Raw genomic sequence first — 25,787 nt, forward strand, 5'->3', positions numbered from 1 at the left:
CAACCCCTGAAATGGATCTAAGAGACACGCTGGAGGGGTTCTTCTGCAATACAATGAGCTGATGTGATTCATTCTTGTGTTTTTGATGTACTGGATTGTGTAATTGAGTATATGCTGAATATTATACTGCTTTTCCCTTTCATATAAAGAGTGTTTTTCCCTCGGTACCTTCAGCTTGGCTTTTGCTTCAAAAAATTTGCCTGTTGAGGTCACTCGCTTACTTGCTGTAAGATCTGGCTATAATATTAAAATATATCACATCATCAGATTAACAGTGTTTTACTAGTTTGCAGTGCACCTAACAAATGGTGAAAAATTATTTCAGAAACTCTGATAGCTATAATTTATTTGTTGTTTATTCTAAAAATTAGAATACATCATATAATTTCAGTCATGTAGAATAGCTGAACCTAGCACACCTTTGCTTTTTCCATCTGCACACATATAGGGAATTAAATATCTGTGCTTTTCATTTTCATTAGTCTGTCTACTTTATGTACCGATATAAGAAGGCATGCATAGTCCAGTAATTCATGACATCAACACATCTCGGTGTAAGAGCAGGCACAAAGAGGTTGGCCTTGTGTGCACAGACTGTGTCGTATTTGCAGCTACTGCTTTATTTTTTCTATGTAGGTGCAACACGACAGTGCCAGCAAATAAATGCACCTGTAGTCATTCACATTACCGGTCTTATTGCTCTGAAACAGTCAACCGTAACAACACCAGCTCAACAAATTGAGAGAGGTTTCTCCAGGAAATGGTATTATTGCCTGAATGGTGCAGACGGACAAGTGCAGCGTGAGCACACAGCACCTCAAACCTGCAGCCAGAGAGGTTTTATTCACTCTGTCCATTTTTAAATCAATGAAGTCATTACTATGCCTGCATCAAACCAAGATGTTCCCATGTTAAAAATGGCCATATCATAAATTCAAATGTGGCACGGATGCATTTCAAGTACGAAACATGAAATGCTGCTGAAAAGAAAGAAGATGATGGCGCGAAGGAATGCTGAGATGCTCTGATATCCCACATAAACAGAAATATCAACGGGATGTGTGTTTGAGTTAGTTCATGTATCTATGTCCACGTCTAAAAAAGGAAAGAGGCGCTGCCCCATGGATACCTGTGACCTGGTCGACGAGGATACGGGAGGTGATGATGCGTCCATACTGGGAGAAGAGTTGCTCCAGCTCCTTCTGGGTCATAGTCTTGGGCAGGCCGCTCACGTACAGGTTAGCGTCACGGATGGAGGCTGAGCTGGGTCGTGCATATGACACCTGTGGGAAAAGAAACAGAAACTTGTATAAATAAATTAGGGCATCGTTTTTTTTAATTTTTTTTTATTACACATTAAAACTGTGAAGATCTCAAATCTAAATAAGATTATAGCGTTGAATGGCTTTTGTGAGTATGTGTATTGTGGACGGGCACGGGTGTGGATCATTGGATCCACAGGGAGGAAAATGTGACTGTGTTTTCTTGCGTCAGGGATTATCGTTGTTAGGAAAAGATTTAGCTTCTAAGAACATTGGAGAGATAACACTTTGTGCTTTGTGCTTGTCATTTGTTAAGGGAGGCATAGGAAACTTTTTTTCCCCCTGCGTATAAACCACAGGTGTCTTACTTTAAAAGGGCGGCTCAGGTTACCAGTGAACAGGATTGGGACCGATGAGTTTTAGCTCTAAGCCCTATTGTGTTTAAAAATATGAATGAAGAGTAAAGGGAAGAGTTAATGTGTTGCGTTTGCAGATTTTTATTTGACTGCTTAGTCAATGCCAGCTTGCTTTACAAGGACATTTTTGCAGCCATTCCTAGCTTTCTACCTGGAGGATTGTATATGTGAATGTCATCTCTAATGGTGAAAAGGGCAGAAGCTGAATATCTGGTTACACTATGCTGTGCAGCTCCTGTCAGTAGGTCTTTTCCAGTGAACTTAACTATAACATCTTCCTTTATAGACATGATTTTGCTGCAGTGAAAGTTGTGTAAATCCCACTACTACTGCTGCTGACTGGAGCAGCTTTCTCTTGCAGTACTTTCATTACCGCTGACATGTGGAGACATAAGTCATCAAATAAGGTTAAAGTCAGGCAAATATGGTGGATATGCAGTCATATCCTTGAGCAACAGCATGGAAATCCTACTGAACTCTAACAGTGAGAGAACAGGATTGGGAACAGCTGGCTTTTCCCACGTCTCACTTTTCTTTCACACATCTTCCTCTTTAGCCTCTCTGCACAGCTCCTCTGTCTTCCTCTTTGCAACTCTCCTTTTTTGCCGCCTGGATATTTTCCGGCTGCTTCCTTCCTGCATGCTTCCATACTAAACCTTTCGTTCTCTTCCAGATTCTGCCTCTCGTTTGCCCCTCTTTCTTCTCTATACAGCTCTCCCTCATCTTCTCTCCTTGTCAGCCAACTCCAGATGTCTAATCCATCAACACCTCCTCAGGCTGTATTGTGTACAAGTACAGTGCGGTGCATGTGTGAAAGAGAGAAAGAGTGCATGCGCAGGAAAGTTAGAAAAACTGTAAGTGTGAGGTTTAAAGTGATCACAAGCGCACGCGGTTTAAATGTGTCTCGGATTACGTGCATGCATGTCACTGTGAGCTCCTCTCACCTTTGGCACGCTGCTTCCTCTCACACCTCAGTAGGAAAGCTGCATCGCAGCCTTCACTGACAAAATCTGAGGTGTCATGGTGGAGGAAACCGCAGCAGCGAAACCAACTCAACGACACTTCTGAGAGACACATCGCCCGAGAGCATGTGAATCTCTGGGCCAAGCGTTTCCTCACAAGTGTAGTGGCAGAGAGTGGGAAGGGTGTGACATGAAAGAGCGACAAACTTAATTTTAGAATTACCGCGCTGCCTTTTAATTTGACTTGTTACCTTTAGGGGTTTCAGTCTGTTGTAGAGGGAGAAAGCAAGGAAAGTGGATAGTGGGAGGGAGGAAATAAAGTGTGAAAGAGCGATAGTGCCAGACAGAGATGCAGAGTTGTCCTCTGCCATTAAGAAGACAGCCTTTATCTCAGGAACAACTTGAGGCAACCGCTTGTGTCATGAGAGTGCGAGAGTGAAAATCTGTGAACTCAGAATGGTACGCTCAATAAAGACCTCATGAATGTCACACTATGTAAACAACCTTCAACTCCTCCATTTTTGAAAATTGACAAAGTCCATTTTCACTTAAGGGTCTGTGTTGGTTGCTGCGCACTGTGCTGTTTATGTGCATAAAATACATTTTTCTATATAAAGCTCAAATATCACGAAGCCGTATCACGTAGAAACACATACTGAATTCTAGCTCTTTTCCCGGCCACAAGATGGCATTTGCAGGCCTTCATTTAAAGGCACTCTTTGTTAATTTATTTATTTATTTATTATAGCTAAGATACAGAAAGTATTGCCTGGGGAACGGTTGGGTAAAATACTGCAGATACTATGTTGAATTTCAATTTCAATAAAATTTCAATGATTTAAGTGCTCCTGTTAAGCTCATACTTTATGTGCGCTGACATACACATGCCAGTACGCCCTGTCTCTGTTTGTTGGCTCATCCATACGCAGTCATGTTATGCAGAAACTGCTGATCGTATGGAAGACACACACAAATACAGACACAGTCCACTATCCCTAACAAATACAACAAATCGTTGCATATCTCACATCAAACACTTACATCACTAACACAACACGAGCAGAAAAACACACATCAATCCCTACACCACATATTACGTGGTATCACTCTCAATTTAGCGGCACAATTTTGACCTGACTTGGAGTACAGTGCTGATTCAAGGCCAAGCCGTACAGTTTATGCTGTCTAGGGAATGGAGGGAGTCTCTATGGGATTCCCCATTCACAAACAGGCTAATCCCATCCTATTAGATTAGATTATACTAGATTAGATGAGATTAGATCAGATGACAGAAAGCTAGAATCCAGGGATTACCACTGAGCAACAGATTACTGCCCAGCTTAAAAGCGGCAACATATCCGCAGGCCCTGGGCAGAGAAGACGACAGCAGAGAATTTAAGAGAAAAAATTTGATGAGCAGGAAGATTGATATGTTGTTGTAAAACATTCGCAAAAATAAATACTTGTAAGGTTTAATTCCTCCAAATGTGTCTGAAGAAAGGACAGCACAGTGTTGGCACCAATTTATCCGTCTTACCTCTGTGACAGCCACCACAAAGCCTGTGTGTTAGTCATGCCATTTAAAATGCAATATCAGAGCCTTCAATTATTTTGGAAAACGCCATGATTGACGTGTTTCTTCCCTTTCACTCAGAGATATCTATATAATTTCACCTTTACATTTTGACATTTAAATAGTAATTAGCATTTCAACTATAGTCACAAGCTTTTTAATGTGTCTCTTTGATTTAGAAGGTCTTTTTTATTTCTGAGGCTCATGCATGTTAATCCCGTCTCGCCCCCCAGCACATTCATTAATGGCATCACTATGTAAAAGGGCACTCGGAAAGAAGAAAGTAGCCTTATAATTTAGATTTAATAAGACCTCCACAACTTTTGCAACTCTTCATGTGTTATGTTTTTAGGATTTTATGATTGTGTGCTGCAGTTGGACTTGTAGAGACACAATTACCTTGATTGTTTTGGTCTGAAGTCTGAGTCCATTTAACGTGTTGATGGCTTTCTCTGCATCCTTTGGATCGATATAGTTGACAAAACCGTAGCCCAGACTCTGTCCTGAAATACCAGCAAGGGGAAAAGAAAAAAAAAAACAACAGCATTATTTTCTTTTTTTTCATTTCCTCACAATCAACAAGAAAACATCTTGTATTATCATTATCCAACAACCTACAGGAGAGACATATAGGAGGGAGACGTGTCCTTCGTAACACTGAAACATTAAATGCATTCCTTGCTCCTATCAATAGGCGCCCGTTTGGACAACATACATCCTCCCCTGAAAAATCCTTTACAACATATCTTTATCACTACTGACAAGATCACAGTAACTCCTGCCTCGGGCGCCCAGAGTCTTGGTGTGACTTTTGTCAACTGTGTGTCATGTGAAGCCTGCTTTGTTGCCACGACTGTTTGGATTTGAGCTCTAAAACGTGTGATGAGTAAGACAGCTCATCCTTTTCTCCTTCCTCTTGCATTATTTATTGTCACTTAAAACAAACAGCAAATCCTCATTCAAGAGTTAATCCTGGTCCAGGAACAGAATAATAATAATAAAAAAAAGAAAACTAACTGATATTTCATGTCATAATCTTGATTTCCTGATAACTTGTACACATAATGTGACCCTTGAACACCTCCTCATTAGCTGCTGTCCAGTGCATGTAGTGAATGCTTGAAATAAACTATCAAAATAAACTATAAACTATCATTTTAACTCCATGTGTCTTTGTATTATGACACCATCAAAGAGCACAGTAGATACAAACAATATATTTGTTATACTCTTTGCAGCTGTGCATAAAGAAGAAAAATACCACCCCCACTTCCCTCTAAGCTCAGAGTGTCTTAGATAGCACACTCCCTTTGAGAGAGAAGCAGGCCTGACATCTCCCAGTGTTTCCCCAAAAGATCAAGCCTTTCAACAGGCTTAGGACTTTAAGCGGACGCCTCCAGCCATCAGGGCTTTCATTGGGCTAGTATTCCACAAACAGCCCCCATCCACTAACGCCACACACAAGCACACACACACACACACACACACAAACAAAATCCCAGTCAGTTTAAGACGAACGGCATGCACATATTCACGCTAATGGGAACAGACAGCGGTTAGTCAGAGACAAAGTGAATCACAAAATATGGAGCATGGCTGTTTCACAAAATAAATACATTTGGGCTATGGATATCACAGCGCAGAACAGCTCAGAAGCAAGCAGTGGAAGGGCCAGGAGGGACTTGTAGTCCTAACATCAAACAGCTGATGATTTTCTCTTCTTCTCTTCTCTCCTCTCCTCCCTTTTCTCCCCTGGATTAACTGTGGATTATCAGACGCTCTATTGTTAATTAAAAACCTGCCATCCTGGAGAGACCTCTGCTATTTATAACGAACCATCCTCTCTTTACTCTCTTCTTCCCCTTGTTCTTGCCGCTGACATCAGGTGTTAAGTTCATCAGTTTAAATATAACACACAATACTCTGTGTGGCTTCTCCTTTTATATTAAATAATGTACACACAAAAGAGACTATGGATGATGAAGAGACAAAAGAACATGTGGCAGAAGGAATTAACTAAAATATAAATCTAGTGTCAGTATTTATATATGAACTGAGACTGCTCACACGCAGTTTTATCAACTGAGAGCCTGCTACTGCACTTGCAACGCTCTTCTGTGGCTTCACTACCTCTCTCACTCATGCCTCCCACTTTGCCAGCACTTTCCTCACCCCTCTTCCTCATCTCAACAAGAAATGTGAGGTTCGACAAGCGCAGCAACCAGAAGGTGCTGACGAAGAGCACTCATACAGGGCCAATCGAGATGGGCTGGTCGGTGCTTGACACTATCAAGACACTTAGCACTGATGGCATCATCCACGCAACCGAATAGGGCCAAACTGGCAGCCATAGATGTTACTACTGTAAAACGGGCAGTCAAGGTAGGAGGTGTCTGTCTCTGTGTGTGTGTGCAGACGTTGGTTTTCAAATGTGGACTTGCAGGCATGTGAGTCTGCAATAATAATACTGTATTTACTTTGATTACAGGTCTGATAAATGTGGCGTTCAGCAGCTGCTATATGTAAATGATATTTGTTTGTGTGCACGTTAATTGGGTGTGTATGTTGTATACGTGGGGAGTTTAGGCTGGTATTGGCATATCTTTCCAGCCCCACTAGTGTTTTCACTCCCTCTTTGGCAAGGCTCAGGGCCTCTAGGGCTGGAAGGAAGAGGGTGGGAGTGAGGCTCGCTGGCTGGCATCATTCCCCAGGTAAGCAGGGAGATGTGGGTAGGAGGAGGGAGACATCTGCCTGCAGCAGCAGAAAAGCTCCAGGTGGGGATTCCACCCACCATTTCTAGCCCGCTACGGAGCAGCTAACAGCAGGGAGCCACCGGCAGACTGCCTAGTTGCCTGCAATGTGCACCGATGGGTGGGAGATGCAACGTCAACGCACCGCACTGGCAGATGTACACACATGTGCACACGCATGCCTGTAAACATGTAATCAATCAATCACAAAGAGACACACAAACAAACACAAGCAGTAAAGCATGTCCTTGCAGCAGGTCGGTGAGTGGATCACTAGTAAATATCTTCATTTTTGTTGTGTGGTTGGTGTTGTGTTCTCCTGAATAGTAAATGTCACTCAGTCGATTTAAATCTTTTATGATGTATTCACGATTATATTGTGAAGGCAATGCTGTGAGTTCTCTGTCTGAAACCTACACCAGGCAGGCATAACTTGTAGTGTGGTTGGCTTCAGCCTGTCACAGCACCTCCCGTGTCCACCTGAATACTCCCCAGCATGATCAGCACTGCGTGAGGCCTGGATTTGGATCACAACATCACAGTTCCGGCTCAACACACTGTGGGTAAGCACAGTTCTGACCAAGTTTAAAATGGCTCCGCACCAACTTAACTTGTGCATGGTCAGCTCTGACTTAATCCTAGTCAAATATATAAGCTCTGTTAAAGATCAAGTCTAATGAGCAATCTTTGACATTTCAAAGTTGGTGCTGCTGTTACAAATAAAACAGCCGTAAGAGTTTATCATACAGTTTATAGAAAGTTGAAAAATAAATGTATTCCTTTCAAAAGAGCAGTTGCCTCAAAAAAGTCTGAAAAACACCAAGCAATGTTATATCCATAGGCTGTCTAGTAGTTTAACATAATTACAGAAAAAATATTCTAAGCACTGCATCTGAGGAAATATAGAGAAGCCATTAAAGAGGCATGATGAATAGTCTCTAATGGGGTTGTAGCTAACAGAAAAATCTGCCACATGCAGATCAATTAGCTTACATTAACTTATATATTTTAATTGTCAATTAAAACCAAGAACCCATATGATGCATTGCTCTTCATAATGGCCTTTTAATGATGTAAGATATTCACTTGCCTTTGATTTGCCAGCTGCACAGCGCAAATTCTGCCACAGTTGTGACAACTTGAGCAGCAATGAAAAGGGGCTTCTTAACAAAGAGGATGTACAGTAATAATGGCAGGGGAGACCTGATGGGAGAGTGGTTAAGGTGGACAACACATGTGTGCATATGCCCTCGGTCAGGGGTGGCAAACTCATTTTAGATTTGGGGCCACATACAGCCCAATTTGTTCTCAAGCAGGCCGGACCAGTAACATAACAGCGTAATAATCTACAAATAATGACAGATTTTTTCCATTTGTTTTAGTGCAAAGAAGAACAATTAAATGAGGACAATGTTTACATTTGATAAACTGTCCTTTAAAAATTTTAATTTAATAAAAAATAAGTGCAATTTGGGCAAACTGCTGTCTGCAAATTAGGGCTAACAGTTATGTTCATTGAAAAATTGAAGTCTTCTATGTAATTTTCGCACTTTGCAAATTCATGCTGCGGGCCAGATTAAGCATGCCCTAAGTAGTGGTTCCACAGTTTCATCCCTGATTAAGGATCATTTGATGTCATTCCACTGCCATCTCGCTTTTATTTCCTTCGTCTCTCTCCTCTACCTGTCAATATAAAGCAAATATCCCCAGAAAAGAAAAAAAACCCCATCAACATTCAATCATTTTTGAGGTCTCCAAAATGGAACATGATCTCCTAAGAACGAACTAATGAAATGAACTTAGAATCTAGGTCGTTAACAATAGTATATAATGTATAGTCTTTATCCCTAGAACACTTCACGGCTTTATTGCATAGTGCCACATCTCCACTTCCACTAATGGACTAACGACATGAGGTGGTAGCGTGAAGAGGTTGGGGCTAATTAGGACCCACCTCCACTCTTTTGCCAGACCTTTCGTACAATCTGACATAAATTGTATAGGGAGGTGGGCATGTTTTGCACTGGTAAAATCCATGCTATTTCTAGTGAGTAGCTCTTTGGTGTGTTGGCGAGGAGTTATGACTAAGCCATTATTTGTTTCCTGAGGAGCAGCAGGTTGCCCAGTGTGTGAGATGAGAAAATGAGTATACTTGGAGCGGGTGTCCTGCCTGCTGGCACCACTATGTAATTTCACCTCTACTTTACCCTTATGTGTGCGCCCACCACTAAAGGTTAGAAGTGTAAGTTCACACTAACATACCTATGCAAAATTACATAAATACGTGTGGATAAGAGGCATAAACACAGCAAAATAGATGCAGGGCTACACTGAATTTACAGGTATATAATCAAGTTAAACATTCAGGTATGCTACACAATCACCTTGTAGGAGAGTACACATAGTAATAGACTCCAGTGCATACTGCCTATCATTATCTTTGTGCCTTTTGTTGCATTATGTGACTAACAGCCTGTACTGAAGACATGAAAGCATCTTCATCTCCTGCTACCATGCAAGGCTCACACAGCCTACTATAGACTCTTTGATCTAAAGTGGTGGCTACCAAATGAAACACATAGCTGCAAGAACCTTTTTGTTACTGCGTACCTTGCAGCAATCCTACAATTTTCTCTGAAATTGTGTCAGTTAATCATAAAGTTTGTATGAATTACTGACACTGTGTTGTCAAAAGAGATATTACAGTGTTGTGGTTGGAGTGAAGGTTGTTTGTAATGAAAACTTGTTTGCATTACTCAACTCTGAGTAATTAAAACTGAGGCCATTTAAATTAGTCAGTGTTTTCTCTTCTGTTACTGTGTAAGGTATTATATTTTTTATGAAATATAGGCGTTGCCCAACGGGAAAAAAAAACTTGGCATGAATTTCGAGCTTAATAAAATAAGGCTTGAATGTGTCTGATGAAAATATGATATGTGCGAAGGGACCTTTAAAAGCTATCTATAAAACATTTCCAGTTGTTCCCACAGTCCCACATGCTGCCAGCAGCAGCAGAGTCTATCTGTCATTCAGAAGTCATGGGAGGACAGAAGCATCAAAAAGGTTGAGGGGGAGCTGTATTATTAGCTGTATCATCAGAGCTACGGGCTGGTGACGCTAACACACCTTGAAAGGATGAGCTCCCTCTGCCCAAACATGGTAAGATCTGTTTGGTCAGTCTTAAATTTAGCAACATTTTAGGATGAGGCAGAAGGAGACAAAAACATTTCTATTTGTCAAAACCAATGTGTCACATTCACTGCTCCCATCCTGTCCCATAGCTGACATGCTGCCCCTTGCTGTTGCAGCAACTTCAGGTAGTTCTATTTTTGATGGGCCATTCTCCCCAACATTTAAAAAAGTGCCCTGTCACCAGCTTCATGTCAAAATCTACTTCACTTACCTTTAAGACTCTCAGCTCCAAAGACAATGGGGAGAGGGAGTTGGCAAAACAATAAACACAAAAAGGACAAAAGACTGCAGCATCTTAAATACTAGCAGTACAGTAAATGCTTAGCATGTGGTATGTACTGGGCTGGTTTAAATAACTAAATTCATAAACAGCAACGTCCTCCGCACACACGCATCTACTGTAGATACCTCTCCCACTCACTCATTCAACACATCTTTCCCTCCTGGGTTGCCAAGGTAGCAGCCACTGTTGCAGTCAGGAGGCTCCCACTCTCAGCTCCCAAGGCCCTGCTTCCACCAACACACACACAGACACACACTTGCCCACATAGAAACTCGGGGACAAACACACACACACACACGTAAACCACCCCCTCGTGGTGGCTCCCCGGGCCTTGGGGCCAGTGGACTGCAGCCTGCAGTGTGTGGGATGGTTGCCTAACTATGCAGCTGAGAAACAGAAGGGAAGCTGACAGATAGAGAACTCCCCTTTAAGTCTTGGATAACCCCGTTATGTTAGGATTGTAGACCCTAACCAGTTGCATCCGCTTGGACTCCTTCTGAGAACACACGAGTGACCTGCATGCCCGGTGGCGCACATGCTGAGGACAAAAGGACCCCTTCCTGTACAGTGGAGGGTTGGAGGGCGAGTAAACTCGCCTCGAGGCACTTTTTGCCTCTGGATCTGAGGACGGCACAAGGGACAGTCACAACCCCTGTATTCAATGTAAAGGGCACTCAAAGTAAAATGAGAGAGGACAGAGGCTGTCTGACGTCAGGGTCACAAGAGGGGCAGTGCACCCGGGCAAGCTCAAGACGTTCAGTTCTGGGTCCTACGCAGGGGAGGGGAGGGGACAGAAGGCGGGGTGGTGTTAAGAGGAGAGAGACAGGACATCCTTGGGACCTGGGACTCTGAAACTTTAATGTGTGTCTGCCTGCTTGTGTATGCACTTCTGAGCCAGGCTGCTCTCTTAATACCTGGCTTTGGAGATGTCAAATCCTTTTTTCATCTCTTTCCCTGTCAGCTTTGTTCACGCTATCTTCAGCCTTCAGCCCATTCCAGGTTCAGATAAATGTAGCCTGCACGTGGGTTACAAGCACTACACCAGATCTCCCACAACATGATTTCAGAAAGGATTTAAAGCCTATGTAGAACAGAATAACATTGCATGTGTGCAGCATAGGTGTAAATGAATCCCATCACTGACAGAATAATAGTGAGTTTTGTTCCTATTGCTCTGGTAGTGATGTGAGAGATAGTTCGACTTGGAGTCCAAAGTATGAAAAAAATTAGCTTTACTCCTAGTGTGCTGTAGCTGTATATTTCAGTAGCAACAAAGAGATGTGGGTTAACTCAGGTTTATATGGTGAATATTTGATTTGCCTGTAAGACCGATAGACCTTGAGCACTATCCTGAGCTCTATCCATCTGTCCTTGCAGATCAGGGATGGACATTTTATGTTTGCAATACCTGTGGGTGCTGTTGATGGAGGTGCGATGCTTCTACTGTTGGCTTCTGCTTATAAAGCAAGCTAAATTCAGCAAAACTTAAGTGTGTTTTGCGAATGAGGATTACCTGTCCTTATGTAGGAACTGGGTTCGCAGCAGGCTTTCATATTGTGCTCTCTGTCAGAGGCGCTCCAGCTTCAACTACTCCACATCTGACATCACAGAGTCCATCTATTTTTCATAGCCAACATCTGCTTGGCTTGCTACATTGTCACTATGATTTGCATCAGCTCCGTAGATTCCATGTAAAAAACCAACACATGGAAGGTGACTGGAGAAGCGTTCACAAAAGGCTTCAGACGGTGTGCTTTGGGGTGTCTTTTCAGGGTTTGATGCAGAGATAAGAGCCATTTTATATGAATAAATGGACAAAATGGAGTTAGTGGTATTAAAAAGGTGAGTAGACTTTGCTGTTGAAGCCTGTCAAATGCTGTGACCCCCCCATCAATTCTTGTTCCAGCATAAAAAGCTATTTTCTTCTTCTCCATGTCATTATGAAAACAAATGCATTCCTTTCTCTAGCAGAAATGCAGCTGATGCAGAAAATGATCTCGAACAATGACTGACTGACAAGGATCAGTCAATTCCATTTTGTGTGTGTGTTGGCATGGATTTGCATGGGTACGTGTAGATGTTCACGGGTGCTGAGTATATTGCGAGGTCTACATAAAGGCTTGTGTATTTTTATTTAAGTCTCAGTACGGAGGCATTTGAATTCACATAAGAAGGCGTAAAGGAAAATTATGAATGCTGTAAATGAAAACATTTACATGGCCAGAGTGTCACTGTGGCTGTGACGTAACCTTTCTATACGTAGAGTGCTTTCTGCTTGGAATGAAGGACAAGTATAAAGCTACTACTGTATATGGCGCAGACTTAACTGAGACAGCAGAATAACATTAACGATATCGTCTCTTTAAGTGTACTCTGTCAGACAGTAAATTCACAGGTGGAGGCCTGGGGCTTATGTGCAAGTGTGTGTGGGTGGCAGCTAGGTGCGTGTAAGCTAGCCTTAAATAAAAGATTAACCTGCATGTCCCTGGCGTGTTATGAGAGCACCAGGAAGAGGTAGTTGTGCAAGCAGGCAGGAAGGTAGGCAAGCAGGCAGGTGTGTGGGGAGCAAGAAAGACACCCAGAGGTGGCTTTTCCACCAGCTGAAGTCAGCCAGGGTGACAGACGGAGCTGAAGTGTCCACGCCTGCCCGCACCCGCCTGAGCCTCACACGATCCTGGCGTCATTGGAGCTGACAGCAGCAAGTCCACAGGAAGTCGAGAGGACACTCAGGACCTGTCTGTCTCATACACCACTGAGAGGTTCAAGTGCTCACACCTTGACAGCAAGGTTAGTCAAGAAGCAAACACTGGAGAGTCAGAGATGCAAAGAAAACAATTGCTGACAAATATACATTTGTCAGCATTTCAAATAAAATACATACAGAGGTAGTACAAAATGGGACAACGTGGATCGTGAAAAGATTCAGTAATAAAATTACCCGAGCACATGTTTGAATAATTGTAGGAATTTAATTCAGTTCTTGCATTGTACTCTATGCTGTTCATGCTCTTCATATCTTCATCCTGAATAAAAATATGAATGCACCAGGGCCTTATTCCCACCAGCATGAATAATATGTAACTACAGAACTCTCCTCGAGACAGATTCTCAAGTTTCATTCTGATATTTCAACATTGTAAGAGTTTTTTTTCCTCCTTCAGTCTTGACTTAATGAAATGAAATGAATGAAAAAATATGTCACAGGCAGATTATTTTTGGATATCCACATATTTGTGACATGAAAGAAAAATGTACAGGTGTACATATATAAGTGTGATGTTTTTTTTCTCCTTCACTCTCCCTCTCACAAACCTGGCCTAGTCTGTTAATGATTTAGATGACTGCTAGAGAGCATGCAGCCTCTTGGCGTTCCTTGCTAGAAACGATCTGTGCTTTGTTAGCCTAAAAGTTTCCACGAGAAAATTGCACCCATGGGAGAGTAAAACAGGAATACACCACAGGGGGAGATGGAGGGAGGGCAGGATTTATTTTTAACTTTTTGCGTTGATGCTAAGTCATCAAACAGACCTTATAGTGGAGTGCAGAGAAGCACACTAAATGGCTCAGTAGTGAGCGAACAAATATTGCTACCTCTCTCCCAGTCCCCATTTAGGACCTGAGCCGGTTTACAGCAATCCTGGTCGTTTTTAAGGCCTCCCCCAAATGTCTGTTGTTAGCTTGCTTCCTCACTGTTGCTTGGCAAATCACACTTTAGGGGAAAATCAGGTGGAGAGAGAACATGGTGATAGTGATGATGATAGCATGTGGTATTCCAGTGTTATTTTTGTACACACCATCTTCCATTATCCTAGTGTATCTGACTCTCAGGCTCCATTTTGTGGCCCATTACGGTGGAAGAGGAAGATGGTCCTAAAGAGGAGTCATGGAGCAGCAGAAATACACTTCAAAGAACAAGAGACCTGAAGGAGGCGGCAATGGCTGGGACTATAAACCAGAGATGGTTTACCGTCAAAATTGTCATAGCTATTGGCTTTTGGTTGAGCTTAATCTATTGCAGGAATTCTAATTCTACTATTATGTTCGACTGCAATGTATCTGTGTGTGTTTACTCTCTTTACCCTTGGCTGCATGCTTGCTATCTGAGAATGGCTTGGTGATCTCGACTGCCTGCCTGCCTGGTGCTCTTTAATGAGATTATCAGGAGAAGAGTGTCAGTAAGTAGGATCTAAAATGAAAGCCATTATGGAGCATTATCACAGAGCTGCACCACCCCAACCCCCCGATCCATCTGCTGTATGACCACCCACACAGCCACTACGCCCAGATTACAGCCATGATTAGCACTGCAAAGTGCTGCTTAATTTAAACACCTCTGGAGAACATGTGGCACTTTGCTGCATTGCTGAGTCGCCACGCTTGAGCACACACAAAGGGCAAAGATGAATTTGTCCTTGTAGACACTGGATGCAGTGATTCCTCTGAAACATCTGTACTGTTTGGAATAATCACAGACTTAAGTTTGAACTGGTTGTGTCTTATTTCCCACTTGTGTATTTATATTCATACACAGAGTAGACAAGACTACCTCTTTACCTCTCTTTGATATTGCAGTGTGTGAACAGTAACATAAGCTGCCTGATGTGTTAGGTCTGTCTTTCTTAAGACAAACATACTATTGTTGCCAGAGTTTGTGACAGTAAAGACAAATACAAAGAAAGACTGACAACTATTTTCAAACATGTGGCTGTTGAGAATTAAAAACTGTGTAAGATGGTAGAGGTATTTATATTGTAAAAGCAGGATGCCCTGGTGAAAAAGAAGCCCCATCAGGACCAGGCCAGTTAAACTGTCGGAAAGCAAATACTTTCCAGCTCAGTTGCATTCTGGTATGTATAGTGTATGTTCTTTTTTCCTTTGTCCAAAATGATGTTCAATTTACACAAATATGTGTTATTATCCGAGTTTTGATCATATTTAGAGATTTACTTTTAAATCTGGTTATCTGTTACCGCTCTATAAATAATAATATTACCAATTAGTAATATTAGCTAAACAGTATTTATTGCATGCTGTTAACATAGATGCCTATACAAACACTAGTGCAAACTAGTAACTATGAAATCTAATCTCACATTCCTATTACTTTAGAGATGAACCTACCTTGTTCCACCCTACATGTCTGGAAACCAACATCCTGTAAGACGCTTTGTTGCCTATGTACTCAACAACATAGAGAAACCTTAAGACACACTTCTCATGGATTTGTATGTCTTTACTGTAATGTTTTTTACTGTAAGAATATTTTCTCTTTGAAGTGGGAGGTAATCAAAGGACAAAGAAATAATGTGTAAATTCAAATACAAAAACGCAAATGTTTAAAAACTCGATTATAACAAGAATACTGATGTCGATATAAGGGCGCTCCTTAAATTGCATCATAAATTGAGCTCCTCCTTACCTTTCTTCTTAACTATATTATAGTGAATGTATCATGTTATTTGTTCTTCAGTGAAACATTAGAAACAATCAAACTGGAGTTTATATTTTGGGAAGCACAACCAGCCAACACCCCAGTGTAACTCAGACATTCTCCATTTTGTACCTGTGATCTTATCGCGAACCAGCTTGCAGGACTCAATCTCGCCGATGCTACCGAACAGGCTGCGGAACTCCTCCTGGGTCATGTTCTGGGGCAGGTAGTTGACAATGAGGTTTGTCTTGCTGTCATCATTTGTTGGACCAGTCTGCATGGGTGAGGGGCAGCCACGGCTGTTGGTTGTCGGCCCATTGGCTGTGGTGCCTCCCCCACTGGGGCCATTTGTCACTGGAGCTTCCATGTTACTGATGATCTGAGGAAAGGCAAAGAGGAACCCAGAGAGACAGGACAGGGAAAAAGAAAGTGAGACATGGCTTTCACTATTAGCAAAAGCTTCTTTGCAGGGCTAAGCAATTTCGAACACCGGATGGTTTTTAAAAAAGACACAAAAATTTTCTAAAATGTATTTTTTGAGATATTAGGGCAAGCAAACATTGGTTGTCTTAGAAATAGTGTCTACAGTTTAATGTGAGATACTTGAATAACACTACATAGAAAATGTCTACAAAAATATCCGCAAATGTGAAAAAGTAAGTAGGCCTCAGAAGCATTGTCCTTTTAATCAGGACTGATGTCCTGTAATGATTTGCATATCTGCCCTGTCTTTGACACTGACTGGCCAAGACGTTTGAATACTCTCCCTTACAACATTTCTTCAGCTACAAGATGTTCCAGGTTTGTCTTGCAAATTCTAATACTGACTAGGTCGTTCCATAACTTTCTGTTTCTTGTTTTTGAGCCACTCCTTGGTGGGTTTACAAGTGTGCTTAGGATGGGTGTCCTGTTAGAATGTCCACTTCTAGTTCAGATTCAGCTTTGGGACAGATGGTCTCATTTTACCTTTTATTTTGTCAACGGTATAATGTAGAATTGATAGTTCAGTAGCTTCACAGTTGGAAAGAGATTCTTCTCCTGTAGCCAAACAACTCTATCTTTGGATTTTTTTTCTCTACAGAGGACATTATTCTGGAAGACTGTGTTGTTGTATTTATGTTTATTGGCAATGCTTTGTTCTAATGCTGTTTATGGACAATGGAGATTTTTCATCTCAAATGAGGAGGTCAGATTTTTTCCGATCTCACAGATCGATTATGTTTTTATTTTATAAAAATAAATACAACATGTAAAGGTTGTGAGGAAGTTGTTTGAATATAGTATATCACATTTATTAATATGCACAGTTTGATAAAATATATGCTTGCCCAAATATGTTAAAAAAAAAGAGAGAAAAAAGAAAACCATTTATTGGATGTATTGACTGTGTTACATATTTTAAAATATTTGGATTTTTGGAACTGATTATTTGATGAAGTTGCTCTGAAAGGTCAGTAAAAGTTGTCTTAAGGAATAACTTAAAAATCCCAAATAAGACTTTTTCATAATAAATAAATATGAATTAAATTAGTATAAAACAAAAGCACTCCCAAGTAATCCGTCATCAGCATTTCATTCTAACATTAGTAAAGCCTGGTACGGGGTCAACTGAAACATATAGTGAACACACTGTACAGACTACATTCAAAATCGGTAAACACTGACAAATACAACAAAGACACAGAAAGGATAAAGAGTTGAATATTCATGACGAGGGTAAGGCCTCGCTAAATAGTCCTCTGATAGCTGCTGAAGTTTGTAGGAGGCGGCAGCAACAGGGGCAGCCCTGAAGCTAGCTATCTGAATGCTGATGCTGCTGCTGTGACAGAGAGAAGTTTGCATTTTCATATCTGTTTTTGCAGAGCATCTCAGGATCAAAGTGTTCAGAGAGAAATTGTGAGCTGAGTGTAAGTGTGAGAAAACAGGGAAAAAAGGGTGAGAGGGAGTGAGAGTCAGAGGAGGAGGTAGGCTGCACTTTGCTTTTCTATCAGAGTCCTCTGTTACTTATTTAATACAAATGCTTCTTCTGAGCGAACAATATCTCCCAACAAGAGCAATGTGTAAAGCGCGATAATAAATTTACATAAAAAACAAACAAAAAAAATGTATTTGTGATCAAATGAATGGCCTTTGTCGAGCTTGTGGGTGGGGTTGGGGGTATCAAACTCAGCAAACACAAGGAGAAAAAACAATAAATCTGCAACAGTAAATGGTGCAAACAAAACAAAGATGTAGGTTCTGCTGGCCAGACCGATATTAAATTCTGTTATCCCTTCATTATATATATACATTACATATGTATTCCTGTTTTCATTAGCAACAGTGATGCTGATTCTGCACAAAGAACCATCAAAAACATACGGCCATTATGTGCCTATTCCAGCAGTTCCTATCGTACTTGGGGGGAAATAACTTTAATGACCCAACATGCTGAAACCCAAATTAGGATGGAAATATTCTTTAATCTGATTCAATGTAATTTTTAAGGCCTCACTCAGATCTCTCCATTTCCCTGTTCAACCATTCAGCTTTCAGTCTATTTTTAACTGAAGTACATGCAGACAGGCTGCACTTGGAAGCAGGGCTGGTTTTAGCAAAGGAGAAGCGAAACAAGTCATATCTCACTCTATTTCTGGAGGATCAAAAGACAAGACCTGTGTTCTAATAATATAGCAGCTCAAAGCTGAATTTAAAAATTTCCCTGTTTGTCCAGAAATAGTTTTTTCTTTTTTATATTTTAGATATTTGTAATGGATGTACTTCTTTTCAACAAGACGACTGTCTGTCGTTCGTTACCAAACAACCACTGTGTCACTGATACATAGATACGTAAATGTGTGAGATTTTGGTGTAAATTTCAGAGTTGGTAGATAAATAGTATTCCAGTTTTCTTGTTAATCTTCCACACGGTGACCTAAAAGAGTCAACAGTGCATTTTTAAAAGAAGCTCAATGAGAAAGCCTGTGTTTTTATCTACACATGTAAACCTGTGACTATCTCTGCCTGCTAATAACTATTTATATTTCTGTTATATTGGTGTGTTGGTATAGCACACAAGCATTGAAGCATCCATATTACTTTTGGCTGACTTTGAAAACAATGTTATAACTCTTATTGTGCCCTCTTCTTTTTCTCCATCTAAGTGTTAAGGAGGAGCAACACCAAAAAACAGCCGTGAATGTTCGTCCATCTTCTGATTTTAAACACACACAGCCCACACACAGCCGGGCACACACTTCTATGCATTCACAGTCGGTGGCATCTGCAGTGAGGGGAAGAGCGCATACTCAAAGGAACACACAATCACGCATACAGAGAGAGAACAATGGCTGAAGCCCACAGCAGAAAACAAACAGACAGGGAGATGTCTAAAAGCTCTCAAGATGAGAGCTGCATGCAAATTGTTCTTTTGACAGTATCCTTCCCTGCTCACTCACCACTCTACCACAACAGAGATACCGAGACAGACTGAGAAAGACGGGCGTGGAGAGAGAGGGGAGCGAAGAGGAAGGATAGAATAGTATCTAGCCATAACAGAGTTGATTGGAGTGGGCCTTATTAAATCTGTTTACATTCCCTGCTGGGCTCCATTCTGTCAGAGAGACTTTCAACTCCATGGGACGTTTTCAGAGGAGTTTTTACACCAAAATGGCTGCTTCTAATTAACAGGGACCTGCCGAGTCCCAGTGGCCAATTATATTCCTCTCCTTGTTCCTGCCCACCAGCATTTGTGCTGCTCAGCAGTCCACTTCATGTTGGTTGCGAACACTCTAGCTGTCCCTGCTCTCCCACTGTGGGGCCTAGTGCTGAAGATAGAACTCGCTGCAAGTCCTGCTGACTGGATACAACACACGGCCCTTACAGGCACTCGGCTTCAAGATTCAGCTTCTTTTGCTCACAAGTTCTGATGCTAGTTACGTAGGAGGCTGAGCCAGCGCACAGTGTTGGGCAAAAGTAATATTTATAACAATGTACAGCTGTTACAAATATATGTAACATATAAACTAATGTAAGAGGGTGTTTGATAAAATGATGAAATGATGGAAGAAGTTCCTGCTTTGAGTCAAAAAATGTCTGGACTGGACATCTTAAAACTAATGAATCGCTCGGTTCAAACAACGAGGATATAGTTGTTTAGTTATAGTTCAGTTAAGCAGTAAAACAAAGCCGATGAGAGGTTTCTTTAAAGTGTGCTGGGTGCTCGATACAGAGGTAAAGAGAAATTAAAAGCAGTGAAATTGGTCAGAAACTTAAGTAAATCTCAGTGTGTATTCAGGTCCGTTAAGGCCACTTCATGGTTTCCAGGTCTGTGAACACAAGCCCATGAGGACTTTGAATGTGAACATGGTTGCGTTCATACTACAATGAAACATGCTGGTCTGCTATATAGGCAGGTTATTATTGTATCTCTGTGGAGGTCGCTGGTCTACGCATTGCATGAAGAAAAACACTTTTGAATGGTTTTTGAAAGGCTGACTCAATGACAATGTGGATAAAAGAGCCTTTAGCTGGGGTTCGTTTCCTTTCAATCCCAAGCACAGTGGACAGATAAAGCACAGGAATAGTAGAGAACTAGGAAAACTTTCTCCAAGGGAGTTTAACCCTATTTGCGTGTCCTTGTATTCTTTTAGTGATGAATTATAAAGGTGTGGCTACATAACCAATCTCCTCACACCTCCTGTCAAAACAAGCTGGTTTCATGATGCATGAGTTGGTGTGCTTTTAGCTTGTGCAGTCTGTGCTTGGGCAGTTGGCCAACTTTACTTTATGTAAACTCTTGTGGACACACAAACTGGCCTTTCAGAACTTCCCCGAGGTACAGCACACATAAGTGTGCAACATCATTTATTGGCTTCCTCAAATATATGCGGAGGATAAACATGTTTTTCATGCTTCACCCCAGTCCTCCCTGTATATTCCCAATCCATCAATCTCTGCTCAAGTTCCAACTGTCTCAGTCAGCAGCATCACCAACAAGTGCGTATTGATGTAAACACAGTGCAATATCAGATCATATTACTTCATGGGTGTGTAAAAAGGCTGGGCCATCCGTTTGGCAGCAGTAGTCTCCTTACCATCTTTGGCTGTGTCAGCAATCCCTTCTCTGCCCAGCCCTGGAGCTGTGGGAGCTCTGCCTGACGCCACTGTGTCTCTGTCGACCCCTATGGAGCGGAGCACAGGGAGGAAGGGACGCACAGCCCACCGTCAACAACATACACTCACTTTACAAGGTTAGGGTTGGAGTGGGATTTGGGGAGTGGAAAGGGTTGAGGGTGTTGGGATAATGACAGCTCACTAGAAAAACACAGTTACACCTTTACAGTCACCACCAGTCAAACTAAAACAAAGACAGGTGGCTCAGGAGTTTTAAAACATGTGAATGGTATAACTGGTAGATACGTAGTTTGTCACTGGATTGCAAAATAATATTTTCAAGCTAAAACAAAGGATTTGTATAAATGTTATTTCATCAGTATTTCTAATCATCTAAGGACCTTCATAGTCAACAGGGTATAACTGCATATGTGCCGAAGCCGGCAGATTGGTGTGGTGACTGCAACGACCTTGGCAGAGTTTATAATGAGGGTTTCCCTCTTGCTCTCTGTGGGTAAACAAGCCTGTGGTAGAAGAGACGGAAATATCACAAATGAGCAGGAAGTCTGTTCACTGGCTCTCCAGAGCAGGGGGCTTAAATGCCTGTAGCTATCTATGGATGCTACAACAGCCAATTTAGCAGGAGAGGAGGAAGAGAGGAGGTATGACCTCTGCCTTCATTTACTCCTTCAGAGGGATGAAGAGCCAAAGTGAGGGATCAGATGGGAGGAGGAAGAAAAGGCAAGGGCTGAGTAATGGGGAAGACACTTCCAATACTTCAAAGAGAGGGAGAAACGGAGGTAGGGGTTGAGGGAGAGAATCTGTACATGTTCTGTTGTCAATGTGTCTTGTAAACTTAGGCAGGAATGCATAATGGAGGTCTAAATGAGAATGAACTGTCATCTTGAAAGGGAAAAACAATACAGAGGGGTAGAGAGGTCAGGGTAGAAAAAAGGACAGGGGATACAGTTTCTCCTCTCTGACAGGTAGTGTTAAATATTGAGATATTTTAAGGATGTTAAAACATTTTTGAGCCACCTTTGCTTTAGTGTGGTGAGGTCCGAAGGGTTCTGTTGAATGGTGGTTATGTAAAAGATAAACATGGCACAAATTGAACATTTTCTGCAAATGTTTTCTTTATTATCTTTGGGATACGTTAAGGTCAATATCATGCATGTGTGCTGAAGTCAGTGAGGTGTATTTATAGCAATTGGAGAGTGTTAAGAGGGGGTATTGCTAGGAATAGCTACACCCCCAGGGGGCTAATGAGCCCGCAATAGTTACAATTTATAGCCACCACACGCCATATAGTGGGCCGACATTCATCACATTGGCGGATAAAGGGTAAAATACTGAATACCCTGCATATATAAATAGAAAGTTGAAAAGCTATCCTGAAAAAAGGAAATGTTAGGCAGAGGTGAAACATCAAAATCATTTGTCACCCGTTCTGCAAAGCTGTCACTTTACATACTACATCAGTGCAGAAGTTGATGGTGTGCCGCAGCAAGCAGACAGTGCAGTGTTATTGTAGCATGTGCAGATGTGGTGATAAAGATGTAAGAAGCAACAAGCAGATGTATATGAGTCTCAATTTCAGCAACTATATATAGTGCAAGGGCGGGTAATGTCAGCAAAAGGAATATTAAATTTCTCAGAAGAGCGTTTTACTCTCTGCATCCTTTTTTGAAACACTGCTCAGTGTTCAATATTCAGGGCTCAACCATTCGATAAGACAAACACAGTATCAAGCGCTACACACACATGCACGCACAGCTTCATTTTTCTTCATATTCTCACTGTCTCCGCGTTTATCACATGGACACACACATGTGCGTCTTCTGATAAAATCTCAAATAACACTGGAATAAGGCGGCAATGCAATTACATTCACCAACCATTGAGATGAAAAACCGCTCATGGATACATTTTCAATTATTCAGGGAATACATTTCAGTCTGTGCTCTGATGCTGGGAAAAGTTATTATATAATCAATACACTCTATAACTGCATTAATATTTGATGCCACAAAAGTGCTTCCTGTCTCCTTGGGCTCCTGGCCAGTGGTATCTGGTACTGCAGTCGAACAGGACAAGACTTATCCGCCTACAGCATGGAAGACAAGTACACACTTGCTTTCCTTTAACACTAGAAATACAATACACACAGACATAGCTTTATTTAAGACTGCTTATGCCACCGTTTCAGTCTTTATTATTCTATTATAGTATGTACAGTTATCATCTTAGTTATCCACACTCGTCAGCCTCTTGATATTTCTGGCAAAATTTTACACAAAATTTAAAAAACCAAGGATGTTGTCCTGTCTTTGTCACTCCTCATCTGCTTTCGCCCAATAAAATCCTACTTTATATTGCTGGTCTGGCGCAAGCTTCCCTCCCCCTTTCCCTTACAGAGCTTAGACAATCAATTTACCCTGACTTGGCCAGGATAGATGGAGGCTGGAGGGACTGCAGAGTAGACAGTATACTGCAGGATCTCTCCACTGATAGACACACTGCCTGGCAGCTACAAAATGGAGCCAGCACACAAACATCTGACTTGTTAGACTTTGCCTCCGTGTCTCGCTTTAGATGTTATTTGCGATTTCTTTGTGCCTCTCATTTATAGATATTCTTCACTATCTGACCTCCTTTTAAATGAAGAATGGTCAAAAGATGTGAAGTTACCCAGAGAAAACATGACCTAAATGTATTGTCAGCTGTGCAGGCGCTGATAATCATGTGTACCCATCTCGCTACAACACAGCTCAAACCCTCAGTTTGTCACCAAAAGTGAAACTGAATTGGAGTTCCTCTCAAACTGACTGAGACACAAAGAGATTAATACGACTTTACTATCCCAGCTCCTCGGCCAGTCAAGTTCCGTGTAATGCTCTCTGCGCTATTGATTTTTATTTTTCTAACTCCGCTCCCTTTCTTCCTGGCCGCCTCTCTCTCACCATCTCTCCACCTCCACCAGGCTCTTCCGAGCCCTGAAATGTCCTGCAGGTCAGACGGATGCTGGGCCGGATCAATCAGGGAAAGTAATCTGGGACGCCTCATGCACGCAAGTACACACACGGACATATCACAGATACTCACCGACACACACACACACACACACACCCCTCCTCTGTTGCACTCTGGCCTGCCTGCCTCCAGTCTCATCGATCTGCATCTACTTTACCAAATGGATTCTTCTCTTCTTCTATCCTCCTCCGCCTCTTTTCTCCCTGTGTGACTCAGAATAATAAATGTTCCAGACCGCGCGAGACGTGTACGTAAGCAATTTTTCATTTAACTTTGGCTTGCCTTCTCCCCCCACTTTTCTCGCTCTTTTGTGAGGTTTCAGTCTTTCAGTGAGATCGATGCAGCTTTCCCACACACTCCCTCACCACCCCTGGGTAATCGGCGCATACTTGTGCAAGGTCAGAGGTCAGGAGATGACAGGGCTGGCCATTTGCTGAGGGGCATGTCAAACGCAATCTATATGAGCTCAAGATTTATATTTCACAGACAATTAGAGGAAGACCCTTGCAAATATTCTTTTTTTTCCCCCCAGATACTGAATGTCTGATACATTGTTCAGTTTCATGTATTTTTGAAGTGTCTGGTCCAACACTTTTCTGTATTTTGCATTTTTATATTTAGAATTGAAGTGATGTAACTTGTTCTACTTTATTCACATTCACTTAACCCAATTAGTTTTCATCAAAAAACTTTTTGCAGAAACTATTTCATGTAGCTTTGTAGGCAGTCAAAAGACAGAACACCCTTCAAGCACAATGACTTTGAAGACCTGCAGTGCTCTATACATACAACACAAAGTCATACTCTCTCTGTCACACACACCACAGTCTCCTTTGCTCATCCAAACTGTAGGCGGAACTGAAGCCATTTGTCCACTGGCTGATTCCCAGCTCTGCACCAACGCATGCAGAAAATTGGTGAGCATCTTGACTCTAGAGATGACACTTCAATTTGTGCAGCTCCAGTGACTGGAGCTCTGCAGTTCCTCCCTTGTGGGGGTGTGAGATCAGCTGGACACCTGCCTAGCTCTGAAGCCCGGAGCACGGGGGACTGGGCCTTGGAATTGAAGGCTTGGCCTTGCCTGTCAGCCCCATTCCCTGTCCCTCAGCCCCAGCCCTGGCCTGGCCTCTCAGGTCCTCATCACAGTTCCTCTAGTTTCACTCCTGTGCCAGCAACAGTCCCTTGCTTGATGCCCCTGACCCCTATTTCTCTATTCAACCCGCAGCTGCAAGTCAACGCCATCATGCCAACAGCAGTCTTCCCCTGAACAGCATCAAATCCCCATCAACAGCTTGCCAGCCTTTGTTCCACTTCTAGCTGCTGCAGCCAGCACCTTGGCTTCCAGCTCAGTCAAATCAGCAAGATGTCTCTGCTGTGCATCGTTGTCTGTCCTGCTGTAATCCCTGGGTGTGACGGATGGGAACGATCATTGTCGCAGCCCTTAGCTAGAACATTTTGGTGGATTAAAGAGGCTAAATCATTGTCTCATCCTCTAAAATTTTACCCCTAATTAAATGCAAATGTGGGTAAATTTTTTAAAGGAGCTCTTATCAATCTAAAGTGCAGAGTTTATTCAGCAAGTAATAGGTTTATGTGAATGGCAAAGACATAACATATATTTGATTAGATTAAAAAAGGCAGGAGAGAATCATGTCAAGAAAAAACTTTCTCTCTTTTAATTTCGGAACACAGAAAATCATGACGCCATGATCTGGATGCTTTCACTCACTGTGGCTATTCTTTAAATTAATGTAGGTGCTAGAGACCAGGCTGCATTTCAGGCAATAGTTT

At 41.9% G+C, this 25,787-nt stretch overlaps 1 protein-coding gene across 12 annotated transcripts in view; it reads right to left on the bottom strand.

Annotated features, from left to right (window-relative positions):
• elavl4 (ELAV like neuron-specific RNA binding protein 4) overlaps window positions 1-25,787 on the bottom strand; it is a 72,299-nt gene that overhangs the window by 22,317 nt on the left and 24,195 nt on the right. For 10 of the 12 annotated variants that reach the window (XM_047587739.1, XM_047587736.1, XM_047587734.1 and 7 more), the window contains exons 2-5: window positions 20,945-21,031; window positions 16,002-16,248; window positions 4,613-4,716; window positions 1,130-1,283 (exon numbers count right to left, since the gene is read on the bottom strand). In XM_047587739.1, coding sequence (XP_047443695.1) covers window positions 1,130-1,283; window positions 4,613-4,716; window positions 16,002-16,248; window positions 20,945-21,031 — 592 coding nt within the window. The remainder of the gene's footprint in view (window positions 1-1,129; window positions 1,284-4,612; window positions 4,717-16,001; window positions 16,249-20,944; window positions 21,032-25,787) is intronic. The other 2 variants (XM_047587745.1, XM_047587746.1) reach the window with 1 other exon arrangement.

Source organism: Mugil cephalus, chromosome 6 (assembly GCF_022458985.1).
Source record: "Mugil cephalus isolate CIBA_MC_2020 chromosome 6, CIBA_Mcephalus_1.1, whole genome shotgun sequence".
NCBI classification, from domain to species: domain Eukaryota; kingdom Metazoa; phylum Chordata; class Actinopteri; order Mugiliformes; family Mugilidae; genus Mugil; species Mugil cephalus.